The sequence below is a fragment of the Jaculus jaculus genome, chromosome 5 (assembly GCF_020740685.1).
Source record: "Jaculus jaculus isolate mJacJac1 chromosome 5, mJacJac1.mat.Y.cur, whole genome shotgun sequence".
NCBI lineage: Eukaryota > Metazoa > Chordata > Mammalia > Rodentia > Dipodidae > Jaculus > Jaculus jaculus.
Genome location: NC_059106.1, coordinates 67,696,646 through 67,718,885, shown reverse-complemented (window position 1 = coordinate 67,718,885; position 22,240 = coordinate 67,696,646). Strand labels below are relative to the sequence as shown.

The window sequence follows — 22,240 nt, the reverse complement described above, 5'->3', positions numbered from 1 at the left end:
GATTGAACCCCGCCCAACCCTGCTGCTGTGGACCGCAGAGACAGAGAGCCTGTCTTTTTGTTTTGTTTTCACCCACTGGCCCATTCAATGCACTTGGACTTGCCATACCTGTTACCTGGCCCAGGTATGCAGCTTTGGGCAATGACTTGGCCTTACCCAGCCTGTTCCAGGGACCAGGGTAGAACTACCATCACTCAGAATCATGAGAGGGACCTGGGTGAGCACTGGGTGATTCAAGCCCAGGTAGCCATGGAATGTTCCCTGAAGGGTATGAAGGATCCACAGGGAAGAAGACAGAGAAAGGGAGAGAGTGAGAGAGAGAAAGAGAGAAAGAGAGAGAGAGAGAGAGAGAGAGAGAGAGAGACAGCACAACAGGAGCAGCCTTTAGCTGAAAAGATAAAGATGGGGGATTTGCCTCATTCTCTAAGCCTTCCAGCTTGGGCCAGGACGTGGTCTTACCTGGCGATGACGAAGAGGACACAGCTGACCCCCAGGTAGGCAAGGAGCACGTACATCCAGATGTCCGGGGAAAGTGGGTTGAGGAAGGAGAAGACGCTGGGGTTGGTGCCATTGGGCTTGCGATACAGAATGCTCACGCCGAGTGTCATGAAGGGCTTAGAGAAGTCAATGGCCTTCTCGCGCACATGGGTGATAGTCAGGGGAGCCACGGCCAGGTCTGCCTTCTGCAATGAGACGACAGGCGGAAAGGCAGACAATGAGCAAAGCCTGGGGCTAGAGGGGACAGGGCAACCCTTCTTGGATCAGTGGCTGAGGAGGTACCAGTCACTGGAGGCCAGAGTTATTTAACGGTTCTTCAGTTTCCACACTGACTAACCCTGGGCTGGGCCATGGCCAGGGTGTGGAAGAGACAAGGATGGATTCAACTTGACCAGTCTGGCCTCAAGGAAGAGGACTGTGATGGAAACATGCAGAGAATGCTACCAGTTAAAGCTGGAGCCCGTGAAGGGCCTTCTCAAGAGGATTCGTGGGAAATGAATGCACTGAAGTAACTTGTGAACAGTTAAAAATAGCTTGTGCGGGGCTGGAGAGATGGCTTAGTGGTTAAGTGCTTGCCTGTGAAGCTTAAGTACCCCGGTTCGAGGCTCGATTCCCCAGGACCCACGTTAGCCAGATGCACAAGGGGGCGCACGCGTCTGGAGTTTATTTGCAGTGGCTGGAGGCCCTGGTACGCCCATTCTCTCTCTCTCTCTGCCTCTTTCTCTGCCTGTCGCTCTCAAATAAATAAATAAATAAAATATATATCCCATACTCTTTACCTGTGTCTTGCAAGCTCTGTGAAGAAAACACTGCATTCACAATGACCCTCACTTCAATCTACTTTCCTCTCTCACCTACTTCTCAAGTGCTTCAGCCCATACTGGCTGGTGACTGTACCCTAAAACACACCCTAAAGCTAGTTAGACAAAGATACTGTCCTTGGAGTGTGAGGGTGGGCAACAGACTGGAAGTCTGGTCAAGAACCTCATTAGCAGGGGGTGTCGTGGGGGGGGGCAGGCAGGAGCAGGAGGGCTAGGGATGTGCCCATCACAAGTTTAATGGGGGGGGGAGGTTCTATTTCTTTGGTCTGAATTTCCGTGATTAAAAGTCAAGAGTCCTAGCCTGGTGGGGTGGTGCACACCTTTAATCCCAGCACTCAGGAGGCAGTGGTAAGAGTATCGCCTTGAGTTCGAGGCCACTCTTAGTCTACATAGTGAATTCCAGGTCAGTCTGGGCTACAGTGAAACCCTACCTTGAAAAAACAAAACAGAACAACAATAACCAAAAAAAAGAAAGAAAGCAATCAAGAGTTCTGGAGGACAGTCACCCCAAGAATGTCCTCAGACCTACATATGTGTAACGTGGCACACGTGAACACATATATACACAAAATCCAAGAATCCTCCCTCCCCATTCCTTCTGATGCTCTCCAGTTCAAGGTCCCATAAGCCCACCTGCTGGTCCCATACCCCCTCGTTCCCTTCTGTGCTTGGCCTGCCCAGTACCCTATTTGTGACCGCCTCTCCCTTTGTTCAGTTCTGATCACCATGCATATTCTTATGCGCATGGTGCCTCTTCCATAACCCTCCCTGGCAGCCTCCCATTCTAGATGCCCGTGAGGCGCGCTCTTTCCCGAGGGGAGGCCCTCATCCACTCAGCATGCCTGGCACACATTGGCTTCTCTGCCCGCGGGTTCCTTGTGCAGCTGGGACTGACCTATGGCTTTCTTCTCCATCTAAAGTCTTCTCTCACCTTCTGGCATAATCAATAGTGTTCCTCTCAGAGAGGTTACCCCTTGTGTTATTTATACCTCAAACTATTAACTAGGCTATTTTCTTTCTTCAGGTGGGGCAGCGCAGAAGAGGAGAAGTCCTTAAGGGTTGTGCTAAAGACTCTTTGCCAGGCAGGGTTTGCTTCTGGAAGCCCCCACCTGCTGACTTGGTCCATCCATCCATCCAACCACCCACCCACCCACTATTTTATGAGATCCACCAGGCACCAAGAACACAGAATTGACCCTAACAGACATGGATTCTATTCTCCCGGCATTTATCGCAGGGAGACAGGCATTAATTAACTTGCTTGGCAAATGATCAGTAGCTCTCCACTTATCTCAGGATGGGAATTAGAAACCCTGTAGAAATAAGACCAATAGAGAAGGGCTGGCATGTGTGGAACCCATCTAGAGCTCTGTGGGCATGCTAGGGTCAGGGGAGGTGGGAGACGTACAACTCTGATTTTCCTCACTCTAACTTTTCCCCTAATATCAGCCCCTTCACCTAAAATGGGTACTTGTAGCCCAAGGATCAGGTAAATTCCAGAACCAGGGAAGACAGTGAGGAGGACCCAAGGACAAAGGATCATCACATCATGACCTTCCTTTTATAAATTTCTGACTGTGTGACTTGAAACTTAGCTAGTTTTGAAGGCAGAGGAAGGAGGAACAGGGCCACTCCCCTCCCTCCCAGAACCCTCTCAGCTCAAGGTATAAACAAGGGATAGCGACAGAGGGGGCAGAGCTCTCAGAGAAGGTGCAGACTTACTAAGGCACATTCCCCGAAGACCCACTGTGCTCAGACCCTACCTATGCTGGAACTCAGTGGTAAGAGAATTGAGCAAATGAGTCCCTGACTGAGGGTGGTGTGGGCACCAAGGTGAGCACCCTGGAGGTCTCATTTAGTCCTGAAGTTCTAGGGTCTTCAATAATGTTGATGTGATGGGGGTGTAGTGGGGGCTTTGACCCCAGAACCTCGTGTCCCCCAGCCCGATCTCTCCAAAGAGCACTGCATGAAGAAGCTCTGCTCTTTCCCTGAAGTGATGGCCGTCCCTCAGAACACACTCAGCCTGCTCTCTAGGAATGTCCTCTGGGTTTTCCAGTGAATTCTCAGGCACAGCCTCCAAGTCAGTGGCGGAGGATCTTGCCCGGACTTTTGACAGAAACTTGAGTGTGATCAAGGTGTTTGCAGGCTATGCAATGTTTCTGGGGCAGGTAAGGAAGTCGAGTACAGAGCCCCAGGCTCTTGTTCTTCCCCCAAACCATCTGAGGACCTTTGACACCTCCCTGCCATTCTTCCTACTTCCTGGTTCTAATGGGGTTGGGCATTGAAGGTGTTCTGTGCCTACAGCAGTAAGATAATTGGCCAATATGACCTTCGTTGGGAGTTTGGATATGTGTTCTCCCTTGGGCTTTAGGAAGACTGGCGTTCTCCACTTCATTTTTGGCTTAGGCAGAAAATACTATATTTCACTGTTGGTAACGATTTCCCTGAAAAAGGCATTATTTTGTCCAACTTCCCTTGAAAGATCAGAACAGATGTCAAGTCTTTGCTGTTTCAGTTCATTACTCAGAATGAAAGGCCCGGTCTTGGCGGCTCTTCCTACTTGCGCACGTGTCTTCCAGAGTGATTCATGAAATCACAGGCTGTCAGAGCTGGATGAGAGACCTTCGGGAACATCTGTTCCAAGCCCTCATTTCAATACGCAGGGAAACTGAGGCTTGGAGAAGCTGCTTGCTCTTTACTTATATTTACAGAAATCAGGTCCGTGAACAATGTTCGGCCTCTGGCCTGTCTTGCACCTTTGGGGTCTTGTAAGTTATTTCTGGTCTCTTCTGTCTCACTAAGGACCTTCCTGTGCCTCTTCTGAAGGTCTAGACCAGGCGGGACACTCCCCAGAGCATTACTTCATACCCATAAGCAGCTCCTGCTAGAATTAGCCTCCTCCATCCTTGCTTGAGAATTAGCCTGGCTCCATCCTCCTCACCCTCCTTTATCCTTGCTAAAAGCCATGCAGCCTTGGCTGCTTGGCAGCAACCCCAACTCTGATGAGAAGAATGACCTACCCAGCTCCAGCTCTATATTTTGGCTGTTCACATCCAGCTGACCAGGTCCCTACAGTGAAACGTGAGCCACCTCTTATCAGGGTCTAAGCATGGGGTGGGGTTCAAGACCTCAATTCCGGCAACTCATTACATATTAGCCTTCTCTTAGGACCAGGGGGGGTCTTTCTTGGAGACAAAGTTCTACTTACTCCCCAAAGTTTAGCTTGCTTCCTGGGTCTAGTGTCCTATAGAAAGCTTCTTCTGGGAGTGTCTAGAGGAGTGTCTGCTGGATTCCTCATCTCTATGCTGTGCCTCTTGGGTGGGATTCCCCAGGGCACTTGCTTGCTCAGATTGTGACCTGTTATGGTTAAAATAGCATAAGTGACTGACACTACAGGATGCTTTTATAGGCCAAGCATCACCGAGTGCCTCGTGCAATCCTTCCACTAACTGCAGGAGGCAACAAACATCAGTACCGCATTCTAGCTAAAGACTAGGTGGCTCAAGCAGGCTGGGAGGCTTGTTCAAGCTAGTGAGCAGTGGAGCCAGCGCTTGGAATCCATTCACTGTTACCTAAAACTCAACTTGTGTACTGAGCCCCAATGACATCAAATACTGTGACTGTGGCTTTTGCAGATGTCATCAACTTAGGATGTGCTCATACTGAATTAGGATTGCCCCCTCCCATTCGACATTTGGTGTCTTTGTAAGAAGACAGGACACATATGTAAACAGAGAAGAAGGCTGTGTGGTGGAGTGTTCAGCACTGAGTCATCTCTATCACACCTTCCAAGGCTCAGGGTCCATTGCGGAAGAGGTGGCGGAAAGAATGTAAGAGCCAAAAGAAGGGTAGGACTCCTTACAATGCGCTCTTCCAGGCACAAAATGGCCTGGATATCCATGACCTCCCAGTGCCTGACACTACCTACACAAGACACTCATAATGGGAGGAAAAGATCAAAATTAAAGAGAGACTAATTGAGACGGGGAGGAGATATGATGTAGAGTGGATTTGTGAAAGGGAAAGTGGAAGAGTGGAGGGAATTATCATGGTTTATTGTCTAGAATTATGAGAGCTGTCAATAAAACGTTAAAAATAGAATGAGGCAGTGTGATGATGGAGGCAGAGGTGGGCAAAGTGCAGACACAAGCCAAGGAACACCAAGGGCTGCTGGCCACACCAGAAGCCGGGAGAGAGGATGGAACTGCCTCGCCTTCAGAAGGAACCTACTCTGTGGACACCTTGATTTCTCACTTCTGTGCTGTGAAAGAATACAGTTCTGTTGTTTGAGGCCACCAGGTTGGTCGTCATTTGTTACGACAGCTCTAGGAAATCAATACACCTGTCCCTCAAACCCTGCGCGGGAGGCCCGGAACTCCTTTCACATGCTGCTCCAGCCACACTCAGGTGCCTGTCCTGTCCCAAAGGCGGGACTTGTGACCGCATCCAGTGGCCCCTGTCCTGAGCCCAGGGCTGCATTCCCAGAGACCTGAGCTTCACCCCGGCTCCTGACCACAGCTGCCACTGAGGCTTCCCTGGTATTGTGGTCCCATCTGCCCTCCATGGTGCTCAAGACCCGCTTAGCTCTCGCCACTTGTGAAGGACTTGTCCCAGGGCTCTGGCAGCTGGCTCCATGTCCACGTCTCTGGCATGAGACGTTACAGTTTGGATATGGAGTGTCGTCCCCCTCCCCTGCCACCACCAAAACACTCATATGTCGAAGATTTGGTCCCCAGATGGTGGAACTAGTCATGGAGAGGTGACTGGATCATGAGGATCCTGATATAATTAGTGGATTAATTCACCGAGGGAGTCATACTTCGATGGTGTTATTGGGAGGAGGAGCCTGTCTGGGGGAGGGAGGTCACTGGTGGCATGTTTTAAAGAGTATCTTGACCCTGGACTGTCCCCACCCCTCTTTTTCTGGCAGCCATGAGATGAGCAGTCTCCTGTCACCATGATGTCCCAGCCTCACTACAGGTTCATTTCAGGGAAGACAGCCAACCACAGGGGAAACCCTCCCAAACTGTGAGCCAATATATAATTCTTCCCTCCTTTGAATTGTTTTCCCTCAGGAATTTTGTCACAGCAATGAAAGGCTTGGCTTATACATGGGGACAGGGGTGCAATTCAGCTTCCACTCTCTCCCCGAGTGCTGTTTCTACAGCTAGATGCTTTCCCTCCTAGCTGAGGAGATAGGGTGCCCTTGAAAGGCCCGTGCATTGGGCTGCCAGACCAGCGTCCTGATCCACCATGCATTCGCGCAGAGGGGACGGGTGTGAGTCAATTGATGCGCGTACCAACTTCTTCTACGTGGGCCCCACCTGCCTGTTTTTCCTGAGCTGACGGCCACCTCATTGGCTGACTGAGATAGGATGTGCATGCCATTCCCCAGGACTGTGAGAAGGGCCCCATTCTTGCACCTCAGCAGGCTCCATCTGAGTGATGGCAGATCCTGCCCTGTTTGGATGGACTCATCATGGCTCCAGCTCCCATTACTACAAACTCTCTTCCTCAGGCCCACAGGTCCTGATGGTGGCATCAACACAGAAGAGGGTGTTGCTTGCCCTAGTGGAGCCCAAGGGGTGTGAAGGCAGGGAACTCTTCCCCTCAAAGTAGGCTAGGTCCTGGTTTTACATTCCCACAACCCCCACACACTGCTTCTTGGTGTTCTGATCACAAGCGAATTTTTCTTTGCTAGCCATTGTTTAACATCTAGCTTTCCTGTCAGTATATAAACTCCAGGAGGGCAGGGATTAAGCAGTGATGTACCTCTTGGGATTAGCATGAGGCCAGACATAAAATGGAGGCTCTGTGGTGAAGCTTTGTTGAAACAAAAATGAACATCAGGAGACTCCTGTCCCCACCCCACAGGGTACTGCTCTGCCCTTCCCTCAGCCGAATGGCTGAGCTCCGGTCTGGTTCCCCAATCAGCATACTCACTCCCCCCTGAATCCACGCCCACTCTGACAGCTGACCTGACTCCTTGCAGACTCAGGCCCCTGCTGCTTGTACCCTGGTCCCGAGGAGCCATCTTACAGTTTGCTCTGCTCTCTTTCTGACCTGCCAGCGGACCCCCAGTCTTGAGAGCCACCACTTGCCCTTATGACCCACCTCAGGGAGGTGCTGGTGACAGTCTCAGCTTCACAGAGCTTCCTGTCACTGCCCCAGGCAAACTGTGTGCCCATGTTTGTAGTCTGTTTCTCCTGATGTTTCCACTAGGGAAGGGTTCTATCCTAGCTCTAGACGAGCTCCCATCATGCCTTGCTTTGGAATGCCCTGGGCCAGGGCTAGGAAACAGGCTTGGGTAGAGCATTCGCTGGCCTTGCAAACAGGGCTTGGAACTAAAGCACACAGGCCACAAGCAAAGTGGAAGCTGGCACATGGTATGACAACAGTGTCACACTCGATCTTACCCTCACATCTGGAGGCTAGGAGACAGTGTCACAGCTCTGTGGGTGCTGTGGTGACGCAGCATCCCAAACTCATGCACTTAGCCCTCATTCCTATAGGGGTCAGGTGCTTTGTCTGGATTTCTTTGACCACTGCTCACCAAGGGGACAGCGAAGCAATGGCCCTTCCCCCTTACCTTGCATGACTCTCTAGAACCTTCCTCCAGGGCTACCTGGGATGGGTCACAGCCACTCCCCACTCTCTGAACCACAGGATGTCTGAGAGCCAGGGAGGCATTTCTGCCCAGGTACCTATGCCATTTGCAACATCAGCCTAGGGAACCAACCCAGTCACCTGCTCAGAGATTAGTGCTGACCCGTGCTGGAGGCTCAACTCAGACATGTGCTTCTCGACTAACATTGACTTTGGCTGGAGACTCAACCCAGTCATGTCCTCCTAGGCTATGGCTGGCTTTTTCCCACTATCGCACAAAATCCCGAGGGTCAGGGCAGGGACCTGGCCTGGGTTGCTCAGTTCTGTATCCACAGCCCTTAGCATAGGGCTTCACAAAACAGACTTTTAAAAACTGATTTAGCATGTTCGTGGAAGGCTGTGTGCTGCGCACGTGTGTGTGCTGGTGCAGCCAGAGATCAGTCACTCTATCGTGGGTTTTTGTTTGCTTCATTTTTGTTATTGTTGTTGTTGCTGCTGTTTTGCAACAGAGGCTCTTAGTGATTCTGGGAGCTAGCAGTTCACAAGCCCAAGCAGTTCTCTGGTCTCTGCTCCCCCACAGGACTGGGGTTACAGACATGCTTGGCCCCACCAAGCTGTTTATGTGGGTTCTGGAGATTTGAATTAGGGCAGTCTCAGGCTCTCTCTCTCTCTCTCTCTCTCTCTCTCTCTCTCAGGCCCTCATACATGCGCAGGAAGTGCACTTAACTACTGAGCCATTTCTCCAGTGTGTTTTATTTGAATAAATGCACCCATGAGAACACTGAAAGTTTCAAAGGGTTTACCCCGTAAGACCCTCCTCAGGAGTGACGTGCTGGTTCTTTCAGGAGCGCACTGAATCTGGGATGGTGTCTGCTGGTAACCCAAGCCAGACGCCAGCCTGGACAATGAGTATAGTGGCCAAGGATAGTCTCGAAATTCAGCACTCGGAACCATTTCCTTACACCTGAGTAGGTGGGGCACACATACAAACACCCAAAACTAAGGGCCATCGATCGTCAGGAATGATGCACGTGCCTCTCCCAGCTGGGTGATTCCCCAGTCCCCTCGGACAACATTGAGGAAGGCTTCGTAGGTTTTCCTGTGTGTGTGTGTGGGGGAACAACCTCCACTGCCTTTTTTTTTTCCAAGGTAGGGTCAACTCTAGCCCAGACTGATCTAGAATTCACTATGTAGCCTCAGGTTGGCCTTGAACTCATAGGGATCCTCCTACCTCTGCCTCCCGGGTGCTGGGATTAAAGGCAGAATCCCCTGTTCCCTACTGCCTGGGGTCCAACAGGACGGTGTTCTCCAGGACCTGCTGAACCCAGTACTGCCAGTGCCACTGGCCCTCATGTGCCGAGCTGCAGCCCTGGTCACGTGATGACCACGGGGACTTTGGCGACCTTCAAGGGCTGACATCCAGACAGGTGCCTCATACCTGTCCAAATATCTCTTTCTCTTCTTCAAGTTGTAGCTTAAGAATCACTTCCTCAAGCAAGCCTGAGTCATTTTCCTTGTCAGTCCCTCCACCTCCCCATCAATCCTTTGCAGCCCAGGCTAAAGGCCTAGCGGCATTACATTTGTCCGATTCACTGCTCATTCCTGGAGGCCAGGACCCTCTTTGTTTCAGTTAGCTGCACATCCATGGACACTGCCCCAGACTGGGCATGCTATGAGTTGGGGCTAGGCTCATACCCCTCATGCGCCAGTTCATGTGGCTCTGGCCAAGCTCATGCAGGTATGATCTGAGAACGTCATGCCTCCTGAACACCTGGGCACCCAGATTCCACCCAGGACTTTGGTGAACACTGCTGCTGAGTCCCGGATGGCTCCTATGTCCACCAAGCCTAGCCAGGCTTCATGGAAGGCAGGGCCAGTGGAGGCTCCTATCTCTGTTGCTCCTTACCCCATGATGGTCCCCAGATGCACCTTAATGGGTTTTCTTAGGGCTCAGGGTCACAGAGTGAGCCATTCGTCACACTGTTGGCTTCTCCCCTTTGCCTGCTGTCCTTCCCTTTTCTCCCGTGTCATGCTCCCTAGCTAAGCGATGGCACAGGCCTCGGCCCGACTCAGCACTCTAGGAGCCTAGGATCATGGTGGCTGTCATTCAAGACTATCTGGATGAATGAATTAGTCCACCTGTGATTCCCTGCATTGGAATTTGTCTTCCTCTCTGGCTACAGTTTCCTTCTAATACCCAGAAGTTCTCTTATGTCTTATCCTCCATTGTACCCATCTGTCTGGCCTCTGACCCATTTCTAGTTCATTCCGAGCCTCTCTCCAGACCCAGATCTGCTTGCCGAGATCTGGGTCCAATGGCTGTGTGGTGAAACTCAACAAGGTCTCTTTCCTCTGCCCTCAACTGCCAAAGCTACTGGTGACTCTTCCTCGTCCCCATCTTGGTCTAAGTCCATGTGGGAGCCAGAAGAAACTATGCTTCCATACCAACCACAGCCTGAACTCATCGACTTCCCTTCCTGTTCTCTTCCTTCCTCTCCAGCGTGGCAGGCCAGGCATCTCAGGGATTCCTTCCGTTCACTCTCATTGGCTCCTTCCCTGCATCGCTGCAGCCAGCCACCCCCCACCCAGCCACCCACCGGGATCAGGATCCAACATGTCCTGCATGGCTCTCTTTACCTCTCCCAGACCCTGACTTCTATAACCTGGAGGCAGCTCTCCCCTCCCTGGCTGTCCACCCAAACCCAGTGCCTTGTGTTTGACCACGTCCTTCCCTAGTACCTTCGTCTTTCCATCCATCCGTCCATCCGACCATCCATCCATCCATCTGGCTGCCTTTGTGTCTCTTTGCTGGGCCTTTTCCTTCCTCCTTTCCCACAGCACCCTTCCCTGTCTAGGCAGGCCCCAGTTTGGCCCAGCAACAGAGTGATTTTCCTCAAGTGCCAAGCTAAAGTCACTCTCTGACATATTGTCAACTGGTACCTTATGGCTATTAACATTAAAACTAAAAGCTCAGCTGGAGATGGAACTCAATGGTTGAGTATTTGTTCAGCATGTTGGAGACTCTAGGTTCAATGCCTAGTACTGAAAAAACAAAACACACACACACACACACACACACACACACTTTAGGAGCTAGAGAAATGGCTTAGCAATTAAGGCACTTGACAGCAAAGCCAAAGGACTCAGGTTCGATTCCCCAGTACCCACATAAAGCCAGATGCACAAGAGGATACATGCGCCTGAAGCTTGTTTGCAGTGGCTAGGGGCTCTGGTGCACCCATTCTCTCTCTCCTTCTATCTGTCCCTCTCACTGTCTCTCAAATAAATCAACAAAATATTTCTTAAAAACTGTAAAATAACAGCTGAGCTTCCAAGACTCAAGGTTTGATTCTCATCTCCTCCATCAGTTGCCTACTTCTTAGCTTCAGACTCTCTACTCTTGGGGCTCTGTCTCCGTACACCCCAAGCAGGCTCCTTGGTGCTAGGACACAGACTGTCCAGATGGCAGGTGGGAATTCCTGGTGTTAGAACAAAAGCTAATGTCCCATATAAAGGAGCAGGATGTCCACGTTCCCTATGGGTTTGGTCAATGTGAGTCAGTTCCCCGGGCTGCCTATGTCGATTCAGCCAGGCAAGGGGTAGGTAGGTCCTGAAACACTCGGTCCTGGATCACAGAATGACCATGGCTGCTCGGCCACATCTCCTACTATCACCATGTGTAAGCATGGACATTTCAGACGGGGGCAGGAGGGGGATTTGTCTCTGTCTCTGTAGGGAGCCCATCAGTTGCCATGGACAATGTGCATATTTAGGACAGGGGAGGGGATACAAGAACAAGCCGGCAGCATCAATGGAGAGAAAGCAGTCAAGAGGAGGCAGGTCAGTGTGCACAAGCACTCAGTCTCCTGGAGTTTCTTACTCCTCAAAGGGACTCGGGAAGGTGAGTATAAGGGTGATGGTCCTCTAGGTATCCTACCTCCCTTTACAACCTTGGCTCCACAGAAGGGCCCGTGGCATGGGACAGAGGCCAGCAGGGTGTCAGGGAGGGACATTTCGGTTCTGCTGGAGGGAGGCTCCACCCAAGACCCTCGAATGGGACTGGGCGGGGGTGCAGATACTTGCAAAGGTGGGGCATTCATCACCTTTATGCCTACATTCGGATCCCTAACAAGGAAGTAATAATATTGCCAAGTCTTTACCACGCTTTCTATGAGCTAGTGAGAAGACTAATTATCTGACGACACTAATAAATGGTTATGATGTTATTAAAAATGGCACCAAGCTAGGATTAATAGGCTCATCAATTATAGGGAATGGGGTTTAACAAGGTCTCTTGCATGTCCCATCCAGACGTGTGGCCTTGATGGATACTTGGTGACTGCCTCCTAAGAGCGACACAGCAAGGAGTAGCAAGTAGCAAGTAGCAAGGAGGCTGTGGACGAGGCTCCCTGTGATTCCCCCCCACCCCACCCTGGGATGTCCAGAAGGGTCTGGAAGCGGCCGGTCTGTCTCACAGCACCTCTCTACACAGCTCTGCAAAGCTGTGGGGCTGTTCTGCTCTGTTCTGCACACGGCCTTGCCTCTTCAGCCCCCTTCCTCCTGAGCCCCATTCCCTTCTGCAATGCCAGACTCTGGAGCCTCACTCACAGAGCGCAGTGTGCGGCGGGGGAGAGGGGGCGCAAGCGAGAGGAGGTGCCACTGGGACCTGCTAGTTAATTTCCATAATAATTACGGTTATTACTAATAACAGTGACAACACCACTCCCTTCCATTTACACCCAAGCCTACAAGCGAGGAGCCCCTTCCCACCCACCGTCTCCTCAGAAGTCCCGCAGCAGCAAAGGAAAAGCGGGGACAATTGTCATCCTTCTTGCTGTGCAGGCAGGAAACTGGAGCCTGGGGACACAAAGGGATTCCTCAGCCACCCCTCCCCAGCCTCTAAGGAATAACTGGAAGCATAAAAATAAAAACAATAACAGCAAGTACCAACTGCCAGCTAGATTCAGCGCATCTCTTCGCTGGGTCCTCACAGTTCTCGGGAGGTCGGTCCTTATCATGATCCCTGCTTTATGAGTGAGGAAGCTGAGGCACAGAGCCATTCAGAGACTGTCCGGACACACACAGCTCACACCCATGCCCTTCACCATTGGCCTCCATGAGAGTCACGTGTCGGGGGCCTGGGACATGGGTCCACCTAGTTAGGCTCTGCTCTGGTCTTTGTCCTCTCTCCTCTCTCAGCCTCTGAGGCCCCCATGCAGCACCCCTCCTAACCCTCCAGATGGGTGGCGTGCTCAACCGCAGCTTGACGCTGCTGCCTCCAATCTGACAGGCAAAGGAACGAGGAGCTCCAGGCACTGACTGGGACTGTGGTGTTGTAAAGACTGAGCCTCGAACCTACTTCCAGCCCAGTTCTGGGGCCAGGGTAGGCTCTCTAAGAGGTCACAGCCCAAGGACATTGAGGCACAGAGACTCCAAAGACTCTTCACCTTTGTATCCAGCCCCACCACTTACTAGCTGGAACCCGGCTGCTCTGCCTCAGTCTCTACACCTGTACAGTGGGTGTTGTTTGTGGTACTTGCCGCAGTGGACTGTTTTAAGGATGGGTGTCCAGGATGGATCAGGTCCTTGCCTCCCTTAGTGGCAGGCAGATTTCTTTTGGATAGACATTGCTTCTATCCCATTGAGGGCCCTGAGCTGGAAAGCCAGTAATTCCCACTCTGTGGCAAGTGAGTCTGCACAAATGCTGCCTTGTTTTATTCCCTCACTTCCTTGTGGGCAACAGTAGTTGCTAATGACTCCTATGGTAGAGAGTAAAAAAAATGGCACTCAGGGGTCTGATGAACTCACCTGGTCATGGATCTGCCAAGCAGAAAAGCGAGCACATGAATCTCGGGTCCACTGACCCCAGTCGGGGCATCCAGAGAAAGGGGGATGGTGTTGCTGGTGGCACCTCACCTGGTATCTGGTAACTGTGCTAACAGTGCCACTGTCCTGGCACTCCCAAGAGAGGGGACAGCTATGCCCATTTCACAGCGAGAAAGCTACTCAAAGGCCCAGTGTACCCACAGCTAATGAGGGCCACAATTCCTCTCTGGTCCTGGCGTCCATGGTCTGTTTCATCCACGTCTTTGTCCATATGTCCCACATGCCCCAGTCCCTTCCCATAACATGATCCAGCCCTGCCTGTCTGGCTTCATGGCCTGGGGTCTGCCTCTATCCCAGACAGAGTGAGAAGTTCCTAGAACTGCCCAGCAGAATCTCGCTCATTCCTTCATGCTGTTCCCAGGACATCTATCTCTCCCGCCAGACATACAGTGACTCAAGGTGGTGACAGATCTGACTGTGTGTCCTACAGTTGGGTGACATGTTTGCCCTGGCACATCCTTTAAGCAACAGAAGGCCCTAAGAAGCTGTGGAAATCCTTGGAAACAAACTCACCAAAGATACCTCTTGACCCACTCAGTACTCAGGGTGTGTGTGTGTGTGTGTGTGTGTGTGTGTGTGTGTGTGTGTGTGAAGGACACCTCAGAAGTGCGAAGCCTGAGCAAGGCAGGCCCCGTAGAGCTGAGGCAAACTTCTTCCTTTGGGCCTCCACCAGTCCTCGAAAGCAAAACCCATCATTTCCATCTCCCCAGTCCCCAGGACGCTCACCTGCTGGGATGCCCAGCCCTGATATGCAAGTGGTCTCACTGAAAACCTCCCTGTACCTAGTCCTCAGCCCTGACCTCCGTGCCCCGGTCCCAGCTTACGTGGTCAATGAGCTCCTTGACCATGCCGTTCCACTGGCCCTTGTCGTCCTGTGCTCCGTACTTGCCGTCCTCCACCAGCCGGATCTCATAGGAGAAGCCCAAGATGTGCGCCAGCTCCTTGAGCAGGTCGACGCAGTAACCCTCGAACCGGTCGTTGCCGTACAGGGTTCTGTCGGATTTGCGGAACATGACAAAGGGCTCCTCCTGCAGGGACACATGGGAGAGGGTGACAGGCTGAGCAGCTGGGGTGGAGGCAGGTTCCTTTTGCTTTTGTTTGTTTGACACTGGGTCTCTCTCTAGCCCACACTGGTCTGTAACTCACTAGCTGAGAATGACCTTGAACTCCTAATCTTCCTGCCTCTACCTCTCAAGTTTTGGCATTCCAGTCACATGCTACCCCATGCCGGTTTTTATGAGGACGTTTGGAGTGGCTTGGGAGAATGGCTTCTCAGTGGAGACAGGGCAAGCTCATACCCTAAGAGCCAACGCAGGACCCTGAAACTCTCACCCCTGGGCAGTCCTGGCACAAGGCAGGACTCTATCACCTCCAGGCAGTCCTGGCCCAAGGCAGGCCTCCACAGCTCCTTACTGACTTAGAGGCTGCTGGTCACAGAGCTGGCAAGGGATGAGGTGGGCACTGCTGGATTCCATAGTGTCAGTTCTCTCTGTTGTGCCCCTGACAAGGTCCTCAGAGTGTGGTTCCCACACGAGAAGCATTGGCTTCACCTCAGAACTTTCTAGAAAAGTGTCTTGGGGCTCTCATTGAGACCTGCTGAGCTAGGAACTGTGGGTAGAGTTCAGTGATCTATTTGTAACCCAGTGTCCACTCAGGGTGGAGGACACAGCTCCCAAGCCCTTCGTGGAGTGCCTTCCCGACTTCTCCTAGGCTCCTGACTCACAGATTAGCTCCTACCCTTTGACGTCTCTCTATCTCCAAGATTCCCCCATCTCTCTACATTCGGGTCTCCCAGGTAGACTGAGACTGATAACCACGGCAGCTGCACGTGTAGTTGGTGGTGCCTCTCCCACGGGGGCAGCTGGTCCTCAGGAAGGTGGCTTGTGGGAGACCTGTCTTGTGTCACACTCTCTTCCTGGATGATGGAAATTCAGTGAAGGGCTCTTCTGACTTCTCATTTAGAAGCATACCCCTGGCTGTCCCGCAAAAACAAAACAAAACAAACAACAGCAACAACAAAACACACACGATTGGAAGGAAAGACTTAAAGCCAGTGGGAAGAGCCGGCTATGGGACATCCAGTTAGAGATGAGCAACGGGAGGACCAGTGAGCTCTGACGTGACAAGATCAGGGCCACCAGAACCCAACTCAACATGTAGGCCTGCTTTCTGTGGGCACCCAGCCTCACCCACACCTCCCGTGCCGTGGTCTGCAATGGGCAACTTGGATTCCAAGGAAAGTCAGCATTTATTGAGTTCCTAATGCGTACCAGGTACCAAGTTCAGTTCTTACAGGCTGTTTGGCTCAGGCGCCACTAACTTGCAAAATAGATGATTCAGATCTCCATCTGAAACACGAGGAAACTGAGACTCGGGGACAGCTGACAGGCTGTCCAACGTCACACGGCAGTCGTGACGGGGTCCTGTTCCAGTCCTTCCCAGCCAATCAGCACCTCGGCCCTGGCTCCTCTCCTTCTGTTCCATGGACGTGGGCTCTCCTGACCTCATGTGGTTTTCTACAGCCCAGAGCTGCCATTCCCAGACCTTCATCCCAGGGCCTCAGCCCTGACTACCGCCCCGTTCTCCATCCCCAGTGCGATACCTGCATGCGGCCGCATTTCTCCTATAGTTCCCAGCCACTTGCTGACCGCAGGCATGTTTTTACTATGACACACATGCACTTACAGGGCTCTTTCACTGTCCTGCTCACTGATGGGACCCTGCTTTTACCTCAAGCATCCCTGGGATGGGGGAGGGGGGCATTGGAAGGCTCCAGTGAAGACCTTTGTTGGAGGTCCTTGGAGCAAAAGGCCATCCGCAGCCTCCCAACATGTCATCCCACCCTGTGACTGGATTGTGCTAGCATTCAGGAGTCCTTTGGGAGGCTCGAAGAAAGAGCCAGAGAATGGCTGAATTCTCAAGGGATTGCTGTTTCTCCAGGGCTTCTGTAAATGCCACTTCTTGGTCTAATCTTATGCTGGACTTGTTTTGGTGAGCTCCACCCTAGACTGGGTGCCTTTGGTGATCACCGTACAGTCCAGCAAGCAGCCCACCAGGGGACAAGACGAGGGCAGGTGGGGGATGGGCAGGTGCTCAGGCTCCTTGGATGAAAGGAGCTTCGTCTAGTCCATCCACTCCTTTCTCTAGGTGGATGCTGCCCCCCGCCCTGAAGGGAAGTCTAGACGCCAGGGCCAGGGTGGGATAACATTTCAGACTCCTCCTTCCTTTCGATGGGTGCTCTTGTGCCGTGAGTGGGCTGCACCATCCTGCCTGGTGGCCTTTTGAAATCCTCTGAAGGGCTTGGAGTAAGCCCTTGGAGTCCAGTGACCCACCTGGTAGCCTTGACTTTATTTAGTGCAAGGAAAGAACTAGAAAGCAGGTGCCATCTTTCCCAGGGGAGCCACCAGCTCAGACATAGATTCCCATGCACTTCCGTAAAATGGGGATAATGACAGAACTGATCCCAATGCAGTATTATAAGAGTAAAACAGACCCCCTGTGAAAAGCGTTGAATGCCAGGCAAATGTCAGCTGCTATTATTATTATTATTATTAATTATTATCCCTGTCACCTTCTTCCTGTGTGCTTGTTGGCCTGTTACTGCAGTGACTTTCCCACCTAGAGACCACACCCAATGTCACCAAAGGGTAACGATCATGGCTGGCAGAGTGGAAGACCATTTCGGAAAGGCCCCTGAGACAGCCCACGTCCTGACTCCCATTCCATACCCCTCCTTGGCCTTAGCCTCTAAAATTAGCACTTCATTTGTGGAGCTACCAGAGCCCCAGAATCTATACATCTCCATATAAATACGTTGCCTTCGGAGCAGCTGTAAAATGCCATTAATTTCGGGAAGTGCTTTGCGGATGGCATACATATTTAACAGCTGAAGCCCAGGGCATTAAAACGGTGCTCGCCTTAGTAATGTGTCTCCAGCCCGGCAACATTTCCTAGGGGGTAATTCTGAACTCCACGACTACTTATTCATGGACTATTTCACAATTTATTACTGGAAATGTCCAGACAGCCAGTTCACCAGCTCCCTCAGCTGCTAATCGATTGCTCAGTGAAGGTGCCCTCAATTTCATAACTTCACGCTCTCCTATTGCTCCGGGAGAAGAGCCGTGGGATCAGGCGTCATATTTCTCCTCAACAAGTCACAGAAAACAGGAGTCCAGAAAAATAACCTTTTCTGACTTTCTGTCACTGGGCTCTCCATCTGCGTTCACTACAATCACTTAAGCAATGGGCGAGCCAGCCTGGAGCTAAGCTTCTTCCAGGGACGGAGCCTTTGAGGCTGGAGGAAGAGAAGTGCGCTGTGTGGGGGAATCCCTGGGAGAAGAAGGATTCGGGGATTAGCGATCTGCTAACTGCCAACAAGCCCCCTTTCATTCATTCATTCTTTTCGGCATGTACGTGTGCGTGCGTCTGTGTGTACACATATGCGTGCGTGTGATGTGTGGCGTGTGTGTGTGTGTGTGTGTGTGTGTGCGCACGCATGCGCAGATGTGTGCCCCATAAGCTTGCCTGTGCACAGAGTAGAATTTTGGTTGAACTTTTCTAATCACTCACTGGGTCTCTCCTTCAGCCCAGAGCTGCTGTCCATAAGCAGCCCCAGTGAATCTGGTCCTCCCCCCTCACCCCACAGACTGAGTTTACAGGCATGCGTGGCCGTGCCCAGCCTTCCATGTGGGTTCTGGAGAGTCAAACCTAGCATTGGTCTCTAGCCAGGGAGGCCCTGATGCCTAAGTGGCAAAAGCTCCTCACCATGGAGCCATCTCTCCAGTCCCCCCTTTGTTTCATGTGTGACTGTATGTGAGCATTGCGCACACATGTATGTGAGTATGCATGCACACAAGACGAGGCCGATGTTGGCTGTCTGCCTTAATTGCTCTCCTGTTCATTTCACTGAGGTGAGATCTCACACTTTCAGCTAGTCTAGCTAGCCAGGGCTTCCCTGCCTCTGCTTTCCGCATGCTGGGATCACAGGTTGTCACCAAGCCCGTGGGTTGTGGTAATACAAACTCTGTCCTTATGTATGTGTGCCAAGTGCTTCATCTACGAATCCATCTCTCTATGCCCTCAAGTTCCCTTTCTGACTTAGGTAACTCCCCCATATCCATGCCCACACCCCCATGTGTACACAATGCCACTGGTAAAATGGTCTGCACACTCAGGTTCTGTTTGCTTGGCCCTGCCTGGACACACAGGCCAAGGACCCTGGACCTAAGACTTCCGCCAGGTAGGACAAGGCAGAACATTTGGAGGGCCTGTTCCTCTAGCAGGAAAGTCCAGCGTGGCCTCTGGCCTGGGATGGTCTTTTGGCTTTCCCATTCTGCCGTGGGTGCTAGCGGTCAGCATGGCTGGCAGTTGAGTCTATATGGGTCACACACGATGTGTGCTCAGAATAAAGGCACCATCAGTGTGGATCCAGAGGCCGTGAGTGGTTGGTTTCAAAGATCCACAGCCACCCACGTGCATCCCAACCACAGCTCACATCCACCGCCAAAAATGAGAAAAAAAAAAAAAAAGGAAAAAAAAAACCCTAACCCTTCAAAAGCAGGGCCCCAAGAGCTCATCGCCCGTGCTTTCTCGGTGTGAGCTAAGGTTGGGGTGGATGAATTTTTCATGAGCTCATGGAAGAGCAGAATCAGAACAGAGGCTGGGCCCGAGGGGAGGGTGGAAGGGCAGACTTCCAGCTCAGGAGTGGGGAAGCCAGCTATACTCTGAGTGTCGGAGGGCAGAGCCAGGCCCCTTGTCCATCTATCTGTTTGTGGCAACATACCCTGAGCACCTAACCTTAGGGGTGGATTTGGGACAGGAGAGACTGAGAGGTGGGTTTAAGGGGGCCCACACAGAGCTACTGCTGTCTGTACTTCCCAGGGAAAAGAAAGAAGGGAACCCCTCTCACCGGGCCCCTCACCTCCAGGACCCTGTCCCTAGGGGCAAAGCAATTTGATGTTCTTGTCCTGCGCCTTGGCACCTGCTTGTCACTCAAACAATTGCCCTGACAATGCAGGCAGATAACCAGGGGTCTGTGCTCTCACCAGGAGGTCCTGGCCCTGCTGACAGGCAGCCACGCTTGGGGCTGGGTTTTCAGCTAGGAGAGCTAGACCACTCCCCACTACCTGGGCAGCTGTCCTAAACAATGCAAGCCTTGGGAGCCTTCCCCAGGGTGATGCTGAGCCTATCAAGAGCCTTCTCCGAAGCAGCTCTAGGTTTTCAGGGTATCCGGAGCTAATCACTGCAGGTCTCTACCTCCCTGGAGACTCTCAGGACATTTTCAGCATTTCTTGGAGACTCATGTAAATGCTGTGTGTCAAAGTCTCCAAAGGTCTCCTGGCCCCTGCCCTGTCTCCAGAGAAGACCAGGGTTTTGTCATTGCCCCACGGGGGAAAGCTGAGAAGCCTCCTCCATCGCAGTGATGGCTTGGAGGGGATGGACAGAGATTAATCATACCATATGAGCATGCAATACTCATGATGGGGTTAGAGTGTATAAGCTGTGGGATGTCCCCTTCAAATGGGACACCCGCCACATCAAAGGTCAATGTCTGGGTCTAGGTGTAGGGAATTAGCGTGGTGCCAGGACCAAGGCCAGGAAGGCAGGAGGTGGTACCAGTCTGAAGCTCTAGGTGTAAGAGGCTAGAGCTATGAGCGCCTTCTGAGAAGTAACTAACCCTAAAATTATATTCAGTGATGTGTTAACTCCCCAGGGAAGGAGGTGTCTAAGGTGGACCCAGGAAAACCCAAGGTCCCTGAAAAAACATTTACGTGCAAATTCAAAGTTCATGTCCCCTGCTGGCGCTCACCACTGTGGCCAAGCTCCAGTTTAGGTGGAGTTCAGGGCCTTACCTGTGGGCAGAACCCAAGGATTCCAATAGAAACCTCTGCCTGTTTTGTTACATTCAAGCTGAGCTCACGGGGCTCTGATTTGTAATCGATAGCCATGAATTACAGTCAGCACTCAGTACTAGCGCCATGATGTGCTTGCTAGCCATTCATCCTTTCAACATCTCTCCCCTTCCAGATGGGCCCAGAGCAGAAAAGCAGTGTTTCTAGATTGCACAGGAAGTCAACTGAGAAACCAGGACTCAGGCCAAGTTAGTGCTCTTAGCCCTTGCTCACTCAGGTCCCAGGCTCCCTGCAGGTCCCAGAGAGCTGCTGGGTCCCATCTATCCAGCTGATTTGAGGCTGAGGGGCAGTGGGACAGATGGAACTGAGTCTAGGCCATGAGCCCAGGGAAGTCTCTCTCCCTCTCTGTCCTCCTCGGGATGCCTGGGAGCCAGCCAGTGCCAGGGGTGGGATCTTCCAGCAGGCTGGGGGCCTTTGCAAGAAGCTGCAGAGTATTGGTAAGGAAATGTTTAAGACTGTCAGGTCAAGATTAAGAGGCGTCTGTCTGATTCTGCCTCTTTTCTGTAGTGTGGGGGGGGAACCTTGAGCCTCTGCAGAAGGGTCCTGTGCCTTTTGAGATAGGGTGGCTGTCACTTCAGTAAGATGCAACCCTGTGGCCTTTCAAGGTGACTGTGTTTTGTATCCCGGTGTTGAACCCTGAGCTTACCACTCTCTATTTAGAGCCTTGCTTTGTAGCTGACTCACCTTTGCTCATTTAATCATCTCTCCTCCTCATCTCTTAAATCATACTCCTTTTACCTTGTTTTAATCTTGCCTTGCAAAAAGTGTTTTATTTATATCACACATTTTATGCAGCTCTGCTTTTAATCTTTTACCACCTTTTTATTATTTTATTTTTACCCTTTTATATTTTAGCTTTGTCACACTTTTATCCTTTTGCTTTTTGACATTTTGCTTTAACATTTTCCCCCTTGTCTAGTCGGCATTATAAATTATTTAATTTTTCTTCTTTCTTAATATCTTCCTTTTTATCTCCTTCCTTACCTTCATTTTCTTGTCATTATTTTCTCTTAACCTTTCTATTTTGCTCTCCTTTCACTCTCCTTTACTGTTTCTATTTTTACCCACGTCCCTGTTCCTTTAATTGCTCATCAGTAGCCCTCAAATCCCATTGCGCTCTTTGTTTATTTTTATCGTCTATATTTTTATATTAGTTATTCTCCTGCTCCTGTTGACAGCTTTTGAATTAATGTTTTAGCAGCTTGGGTTTTTTTTTTTGTATTTGTTTGGTTAACAAAAAAAGTGGATTCATAAAGGCCAATAAGGGGGCTGGGGAGATGGCTCAGTGGTTAAAGGTGCTTGTTTGCAAAGCCTGATGGTCTGGGTTCAATTCCCCAGTACATACATAAAGCCAGATGCACAATGTAGCCCATGTGTCTGGAGTTCATTTGCGGCTAAAGGAGGCCCTGGAGCCTATTCTCTCTCTCTCTCTCTCTCTCTCTCTCTCTCTCTCTCTCTCTCTCTCTCTGTGTGTGTGTGTGTGTGTGTGTGTGTGTGTGTGTGTGCGCGCGCGCG

At 51.4% G+C, this 22,240-nt stretch overlaps 1 protein-coding gene across 1 annotated transcript in view; it reads right to left on the bottom strand.

Moving 5' to 3' along the window:
• The window catches only part of Grik3 (glutamate ionotropic receptor kainate type subunit 3), a 249,535-nt gene that overhangs the window by 26,367 nt on the left and 200,928 nt on the right, over window positions 1–22,240 (bottom strand). The window contains exons 10-11 of the mRNA XM_004665213.3: window positions 14,636–14,839; window positions 460–683 (exon numbers count right to left, since the gene is read on the bottom strand). Of these exons, the coding sequence (XP_004665270.1) occupies window positions 460–683; window positions 14,636–14,839 (428 nt within the window). The remainder of the gene's footprint in view (window positions 1–459; window positions 684–14,635; window positions 14,840–22,240) is intronic.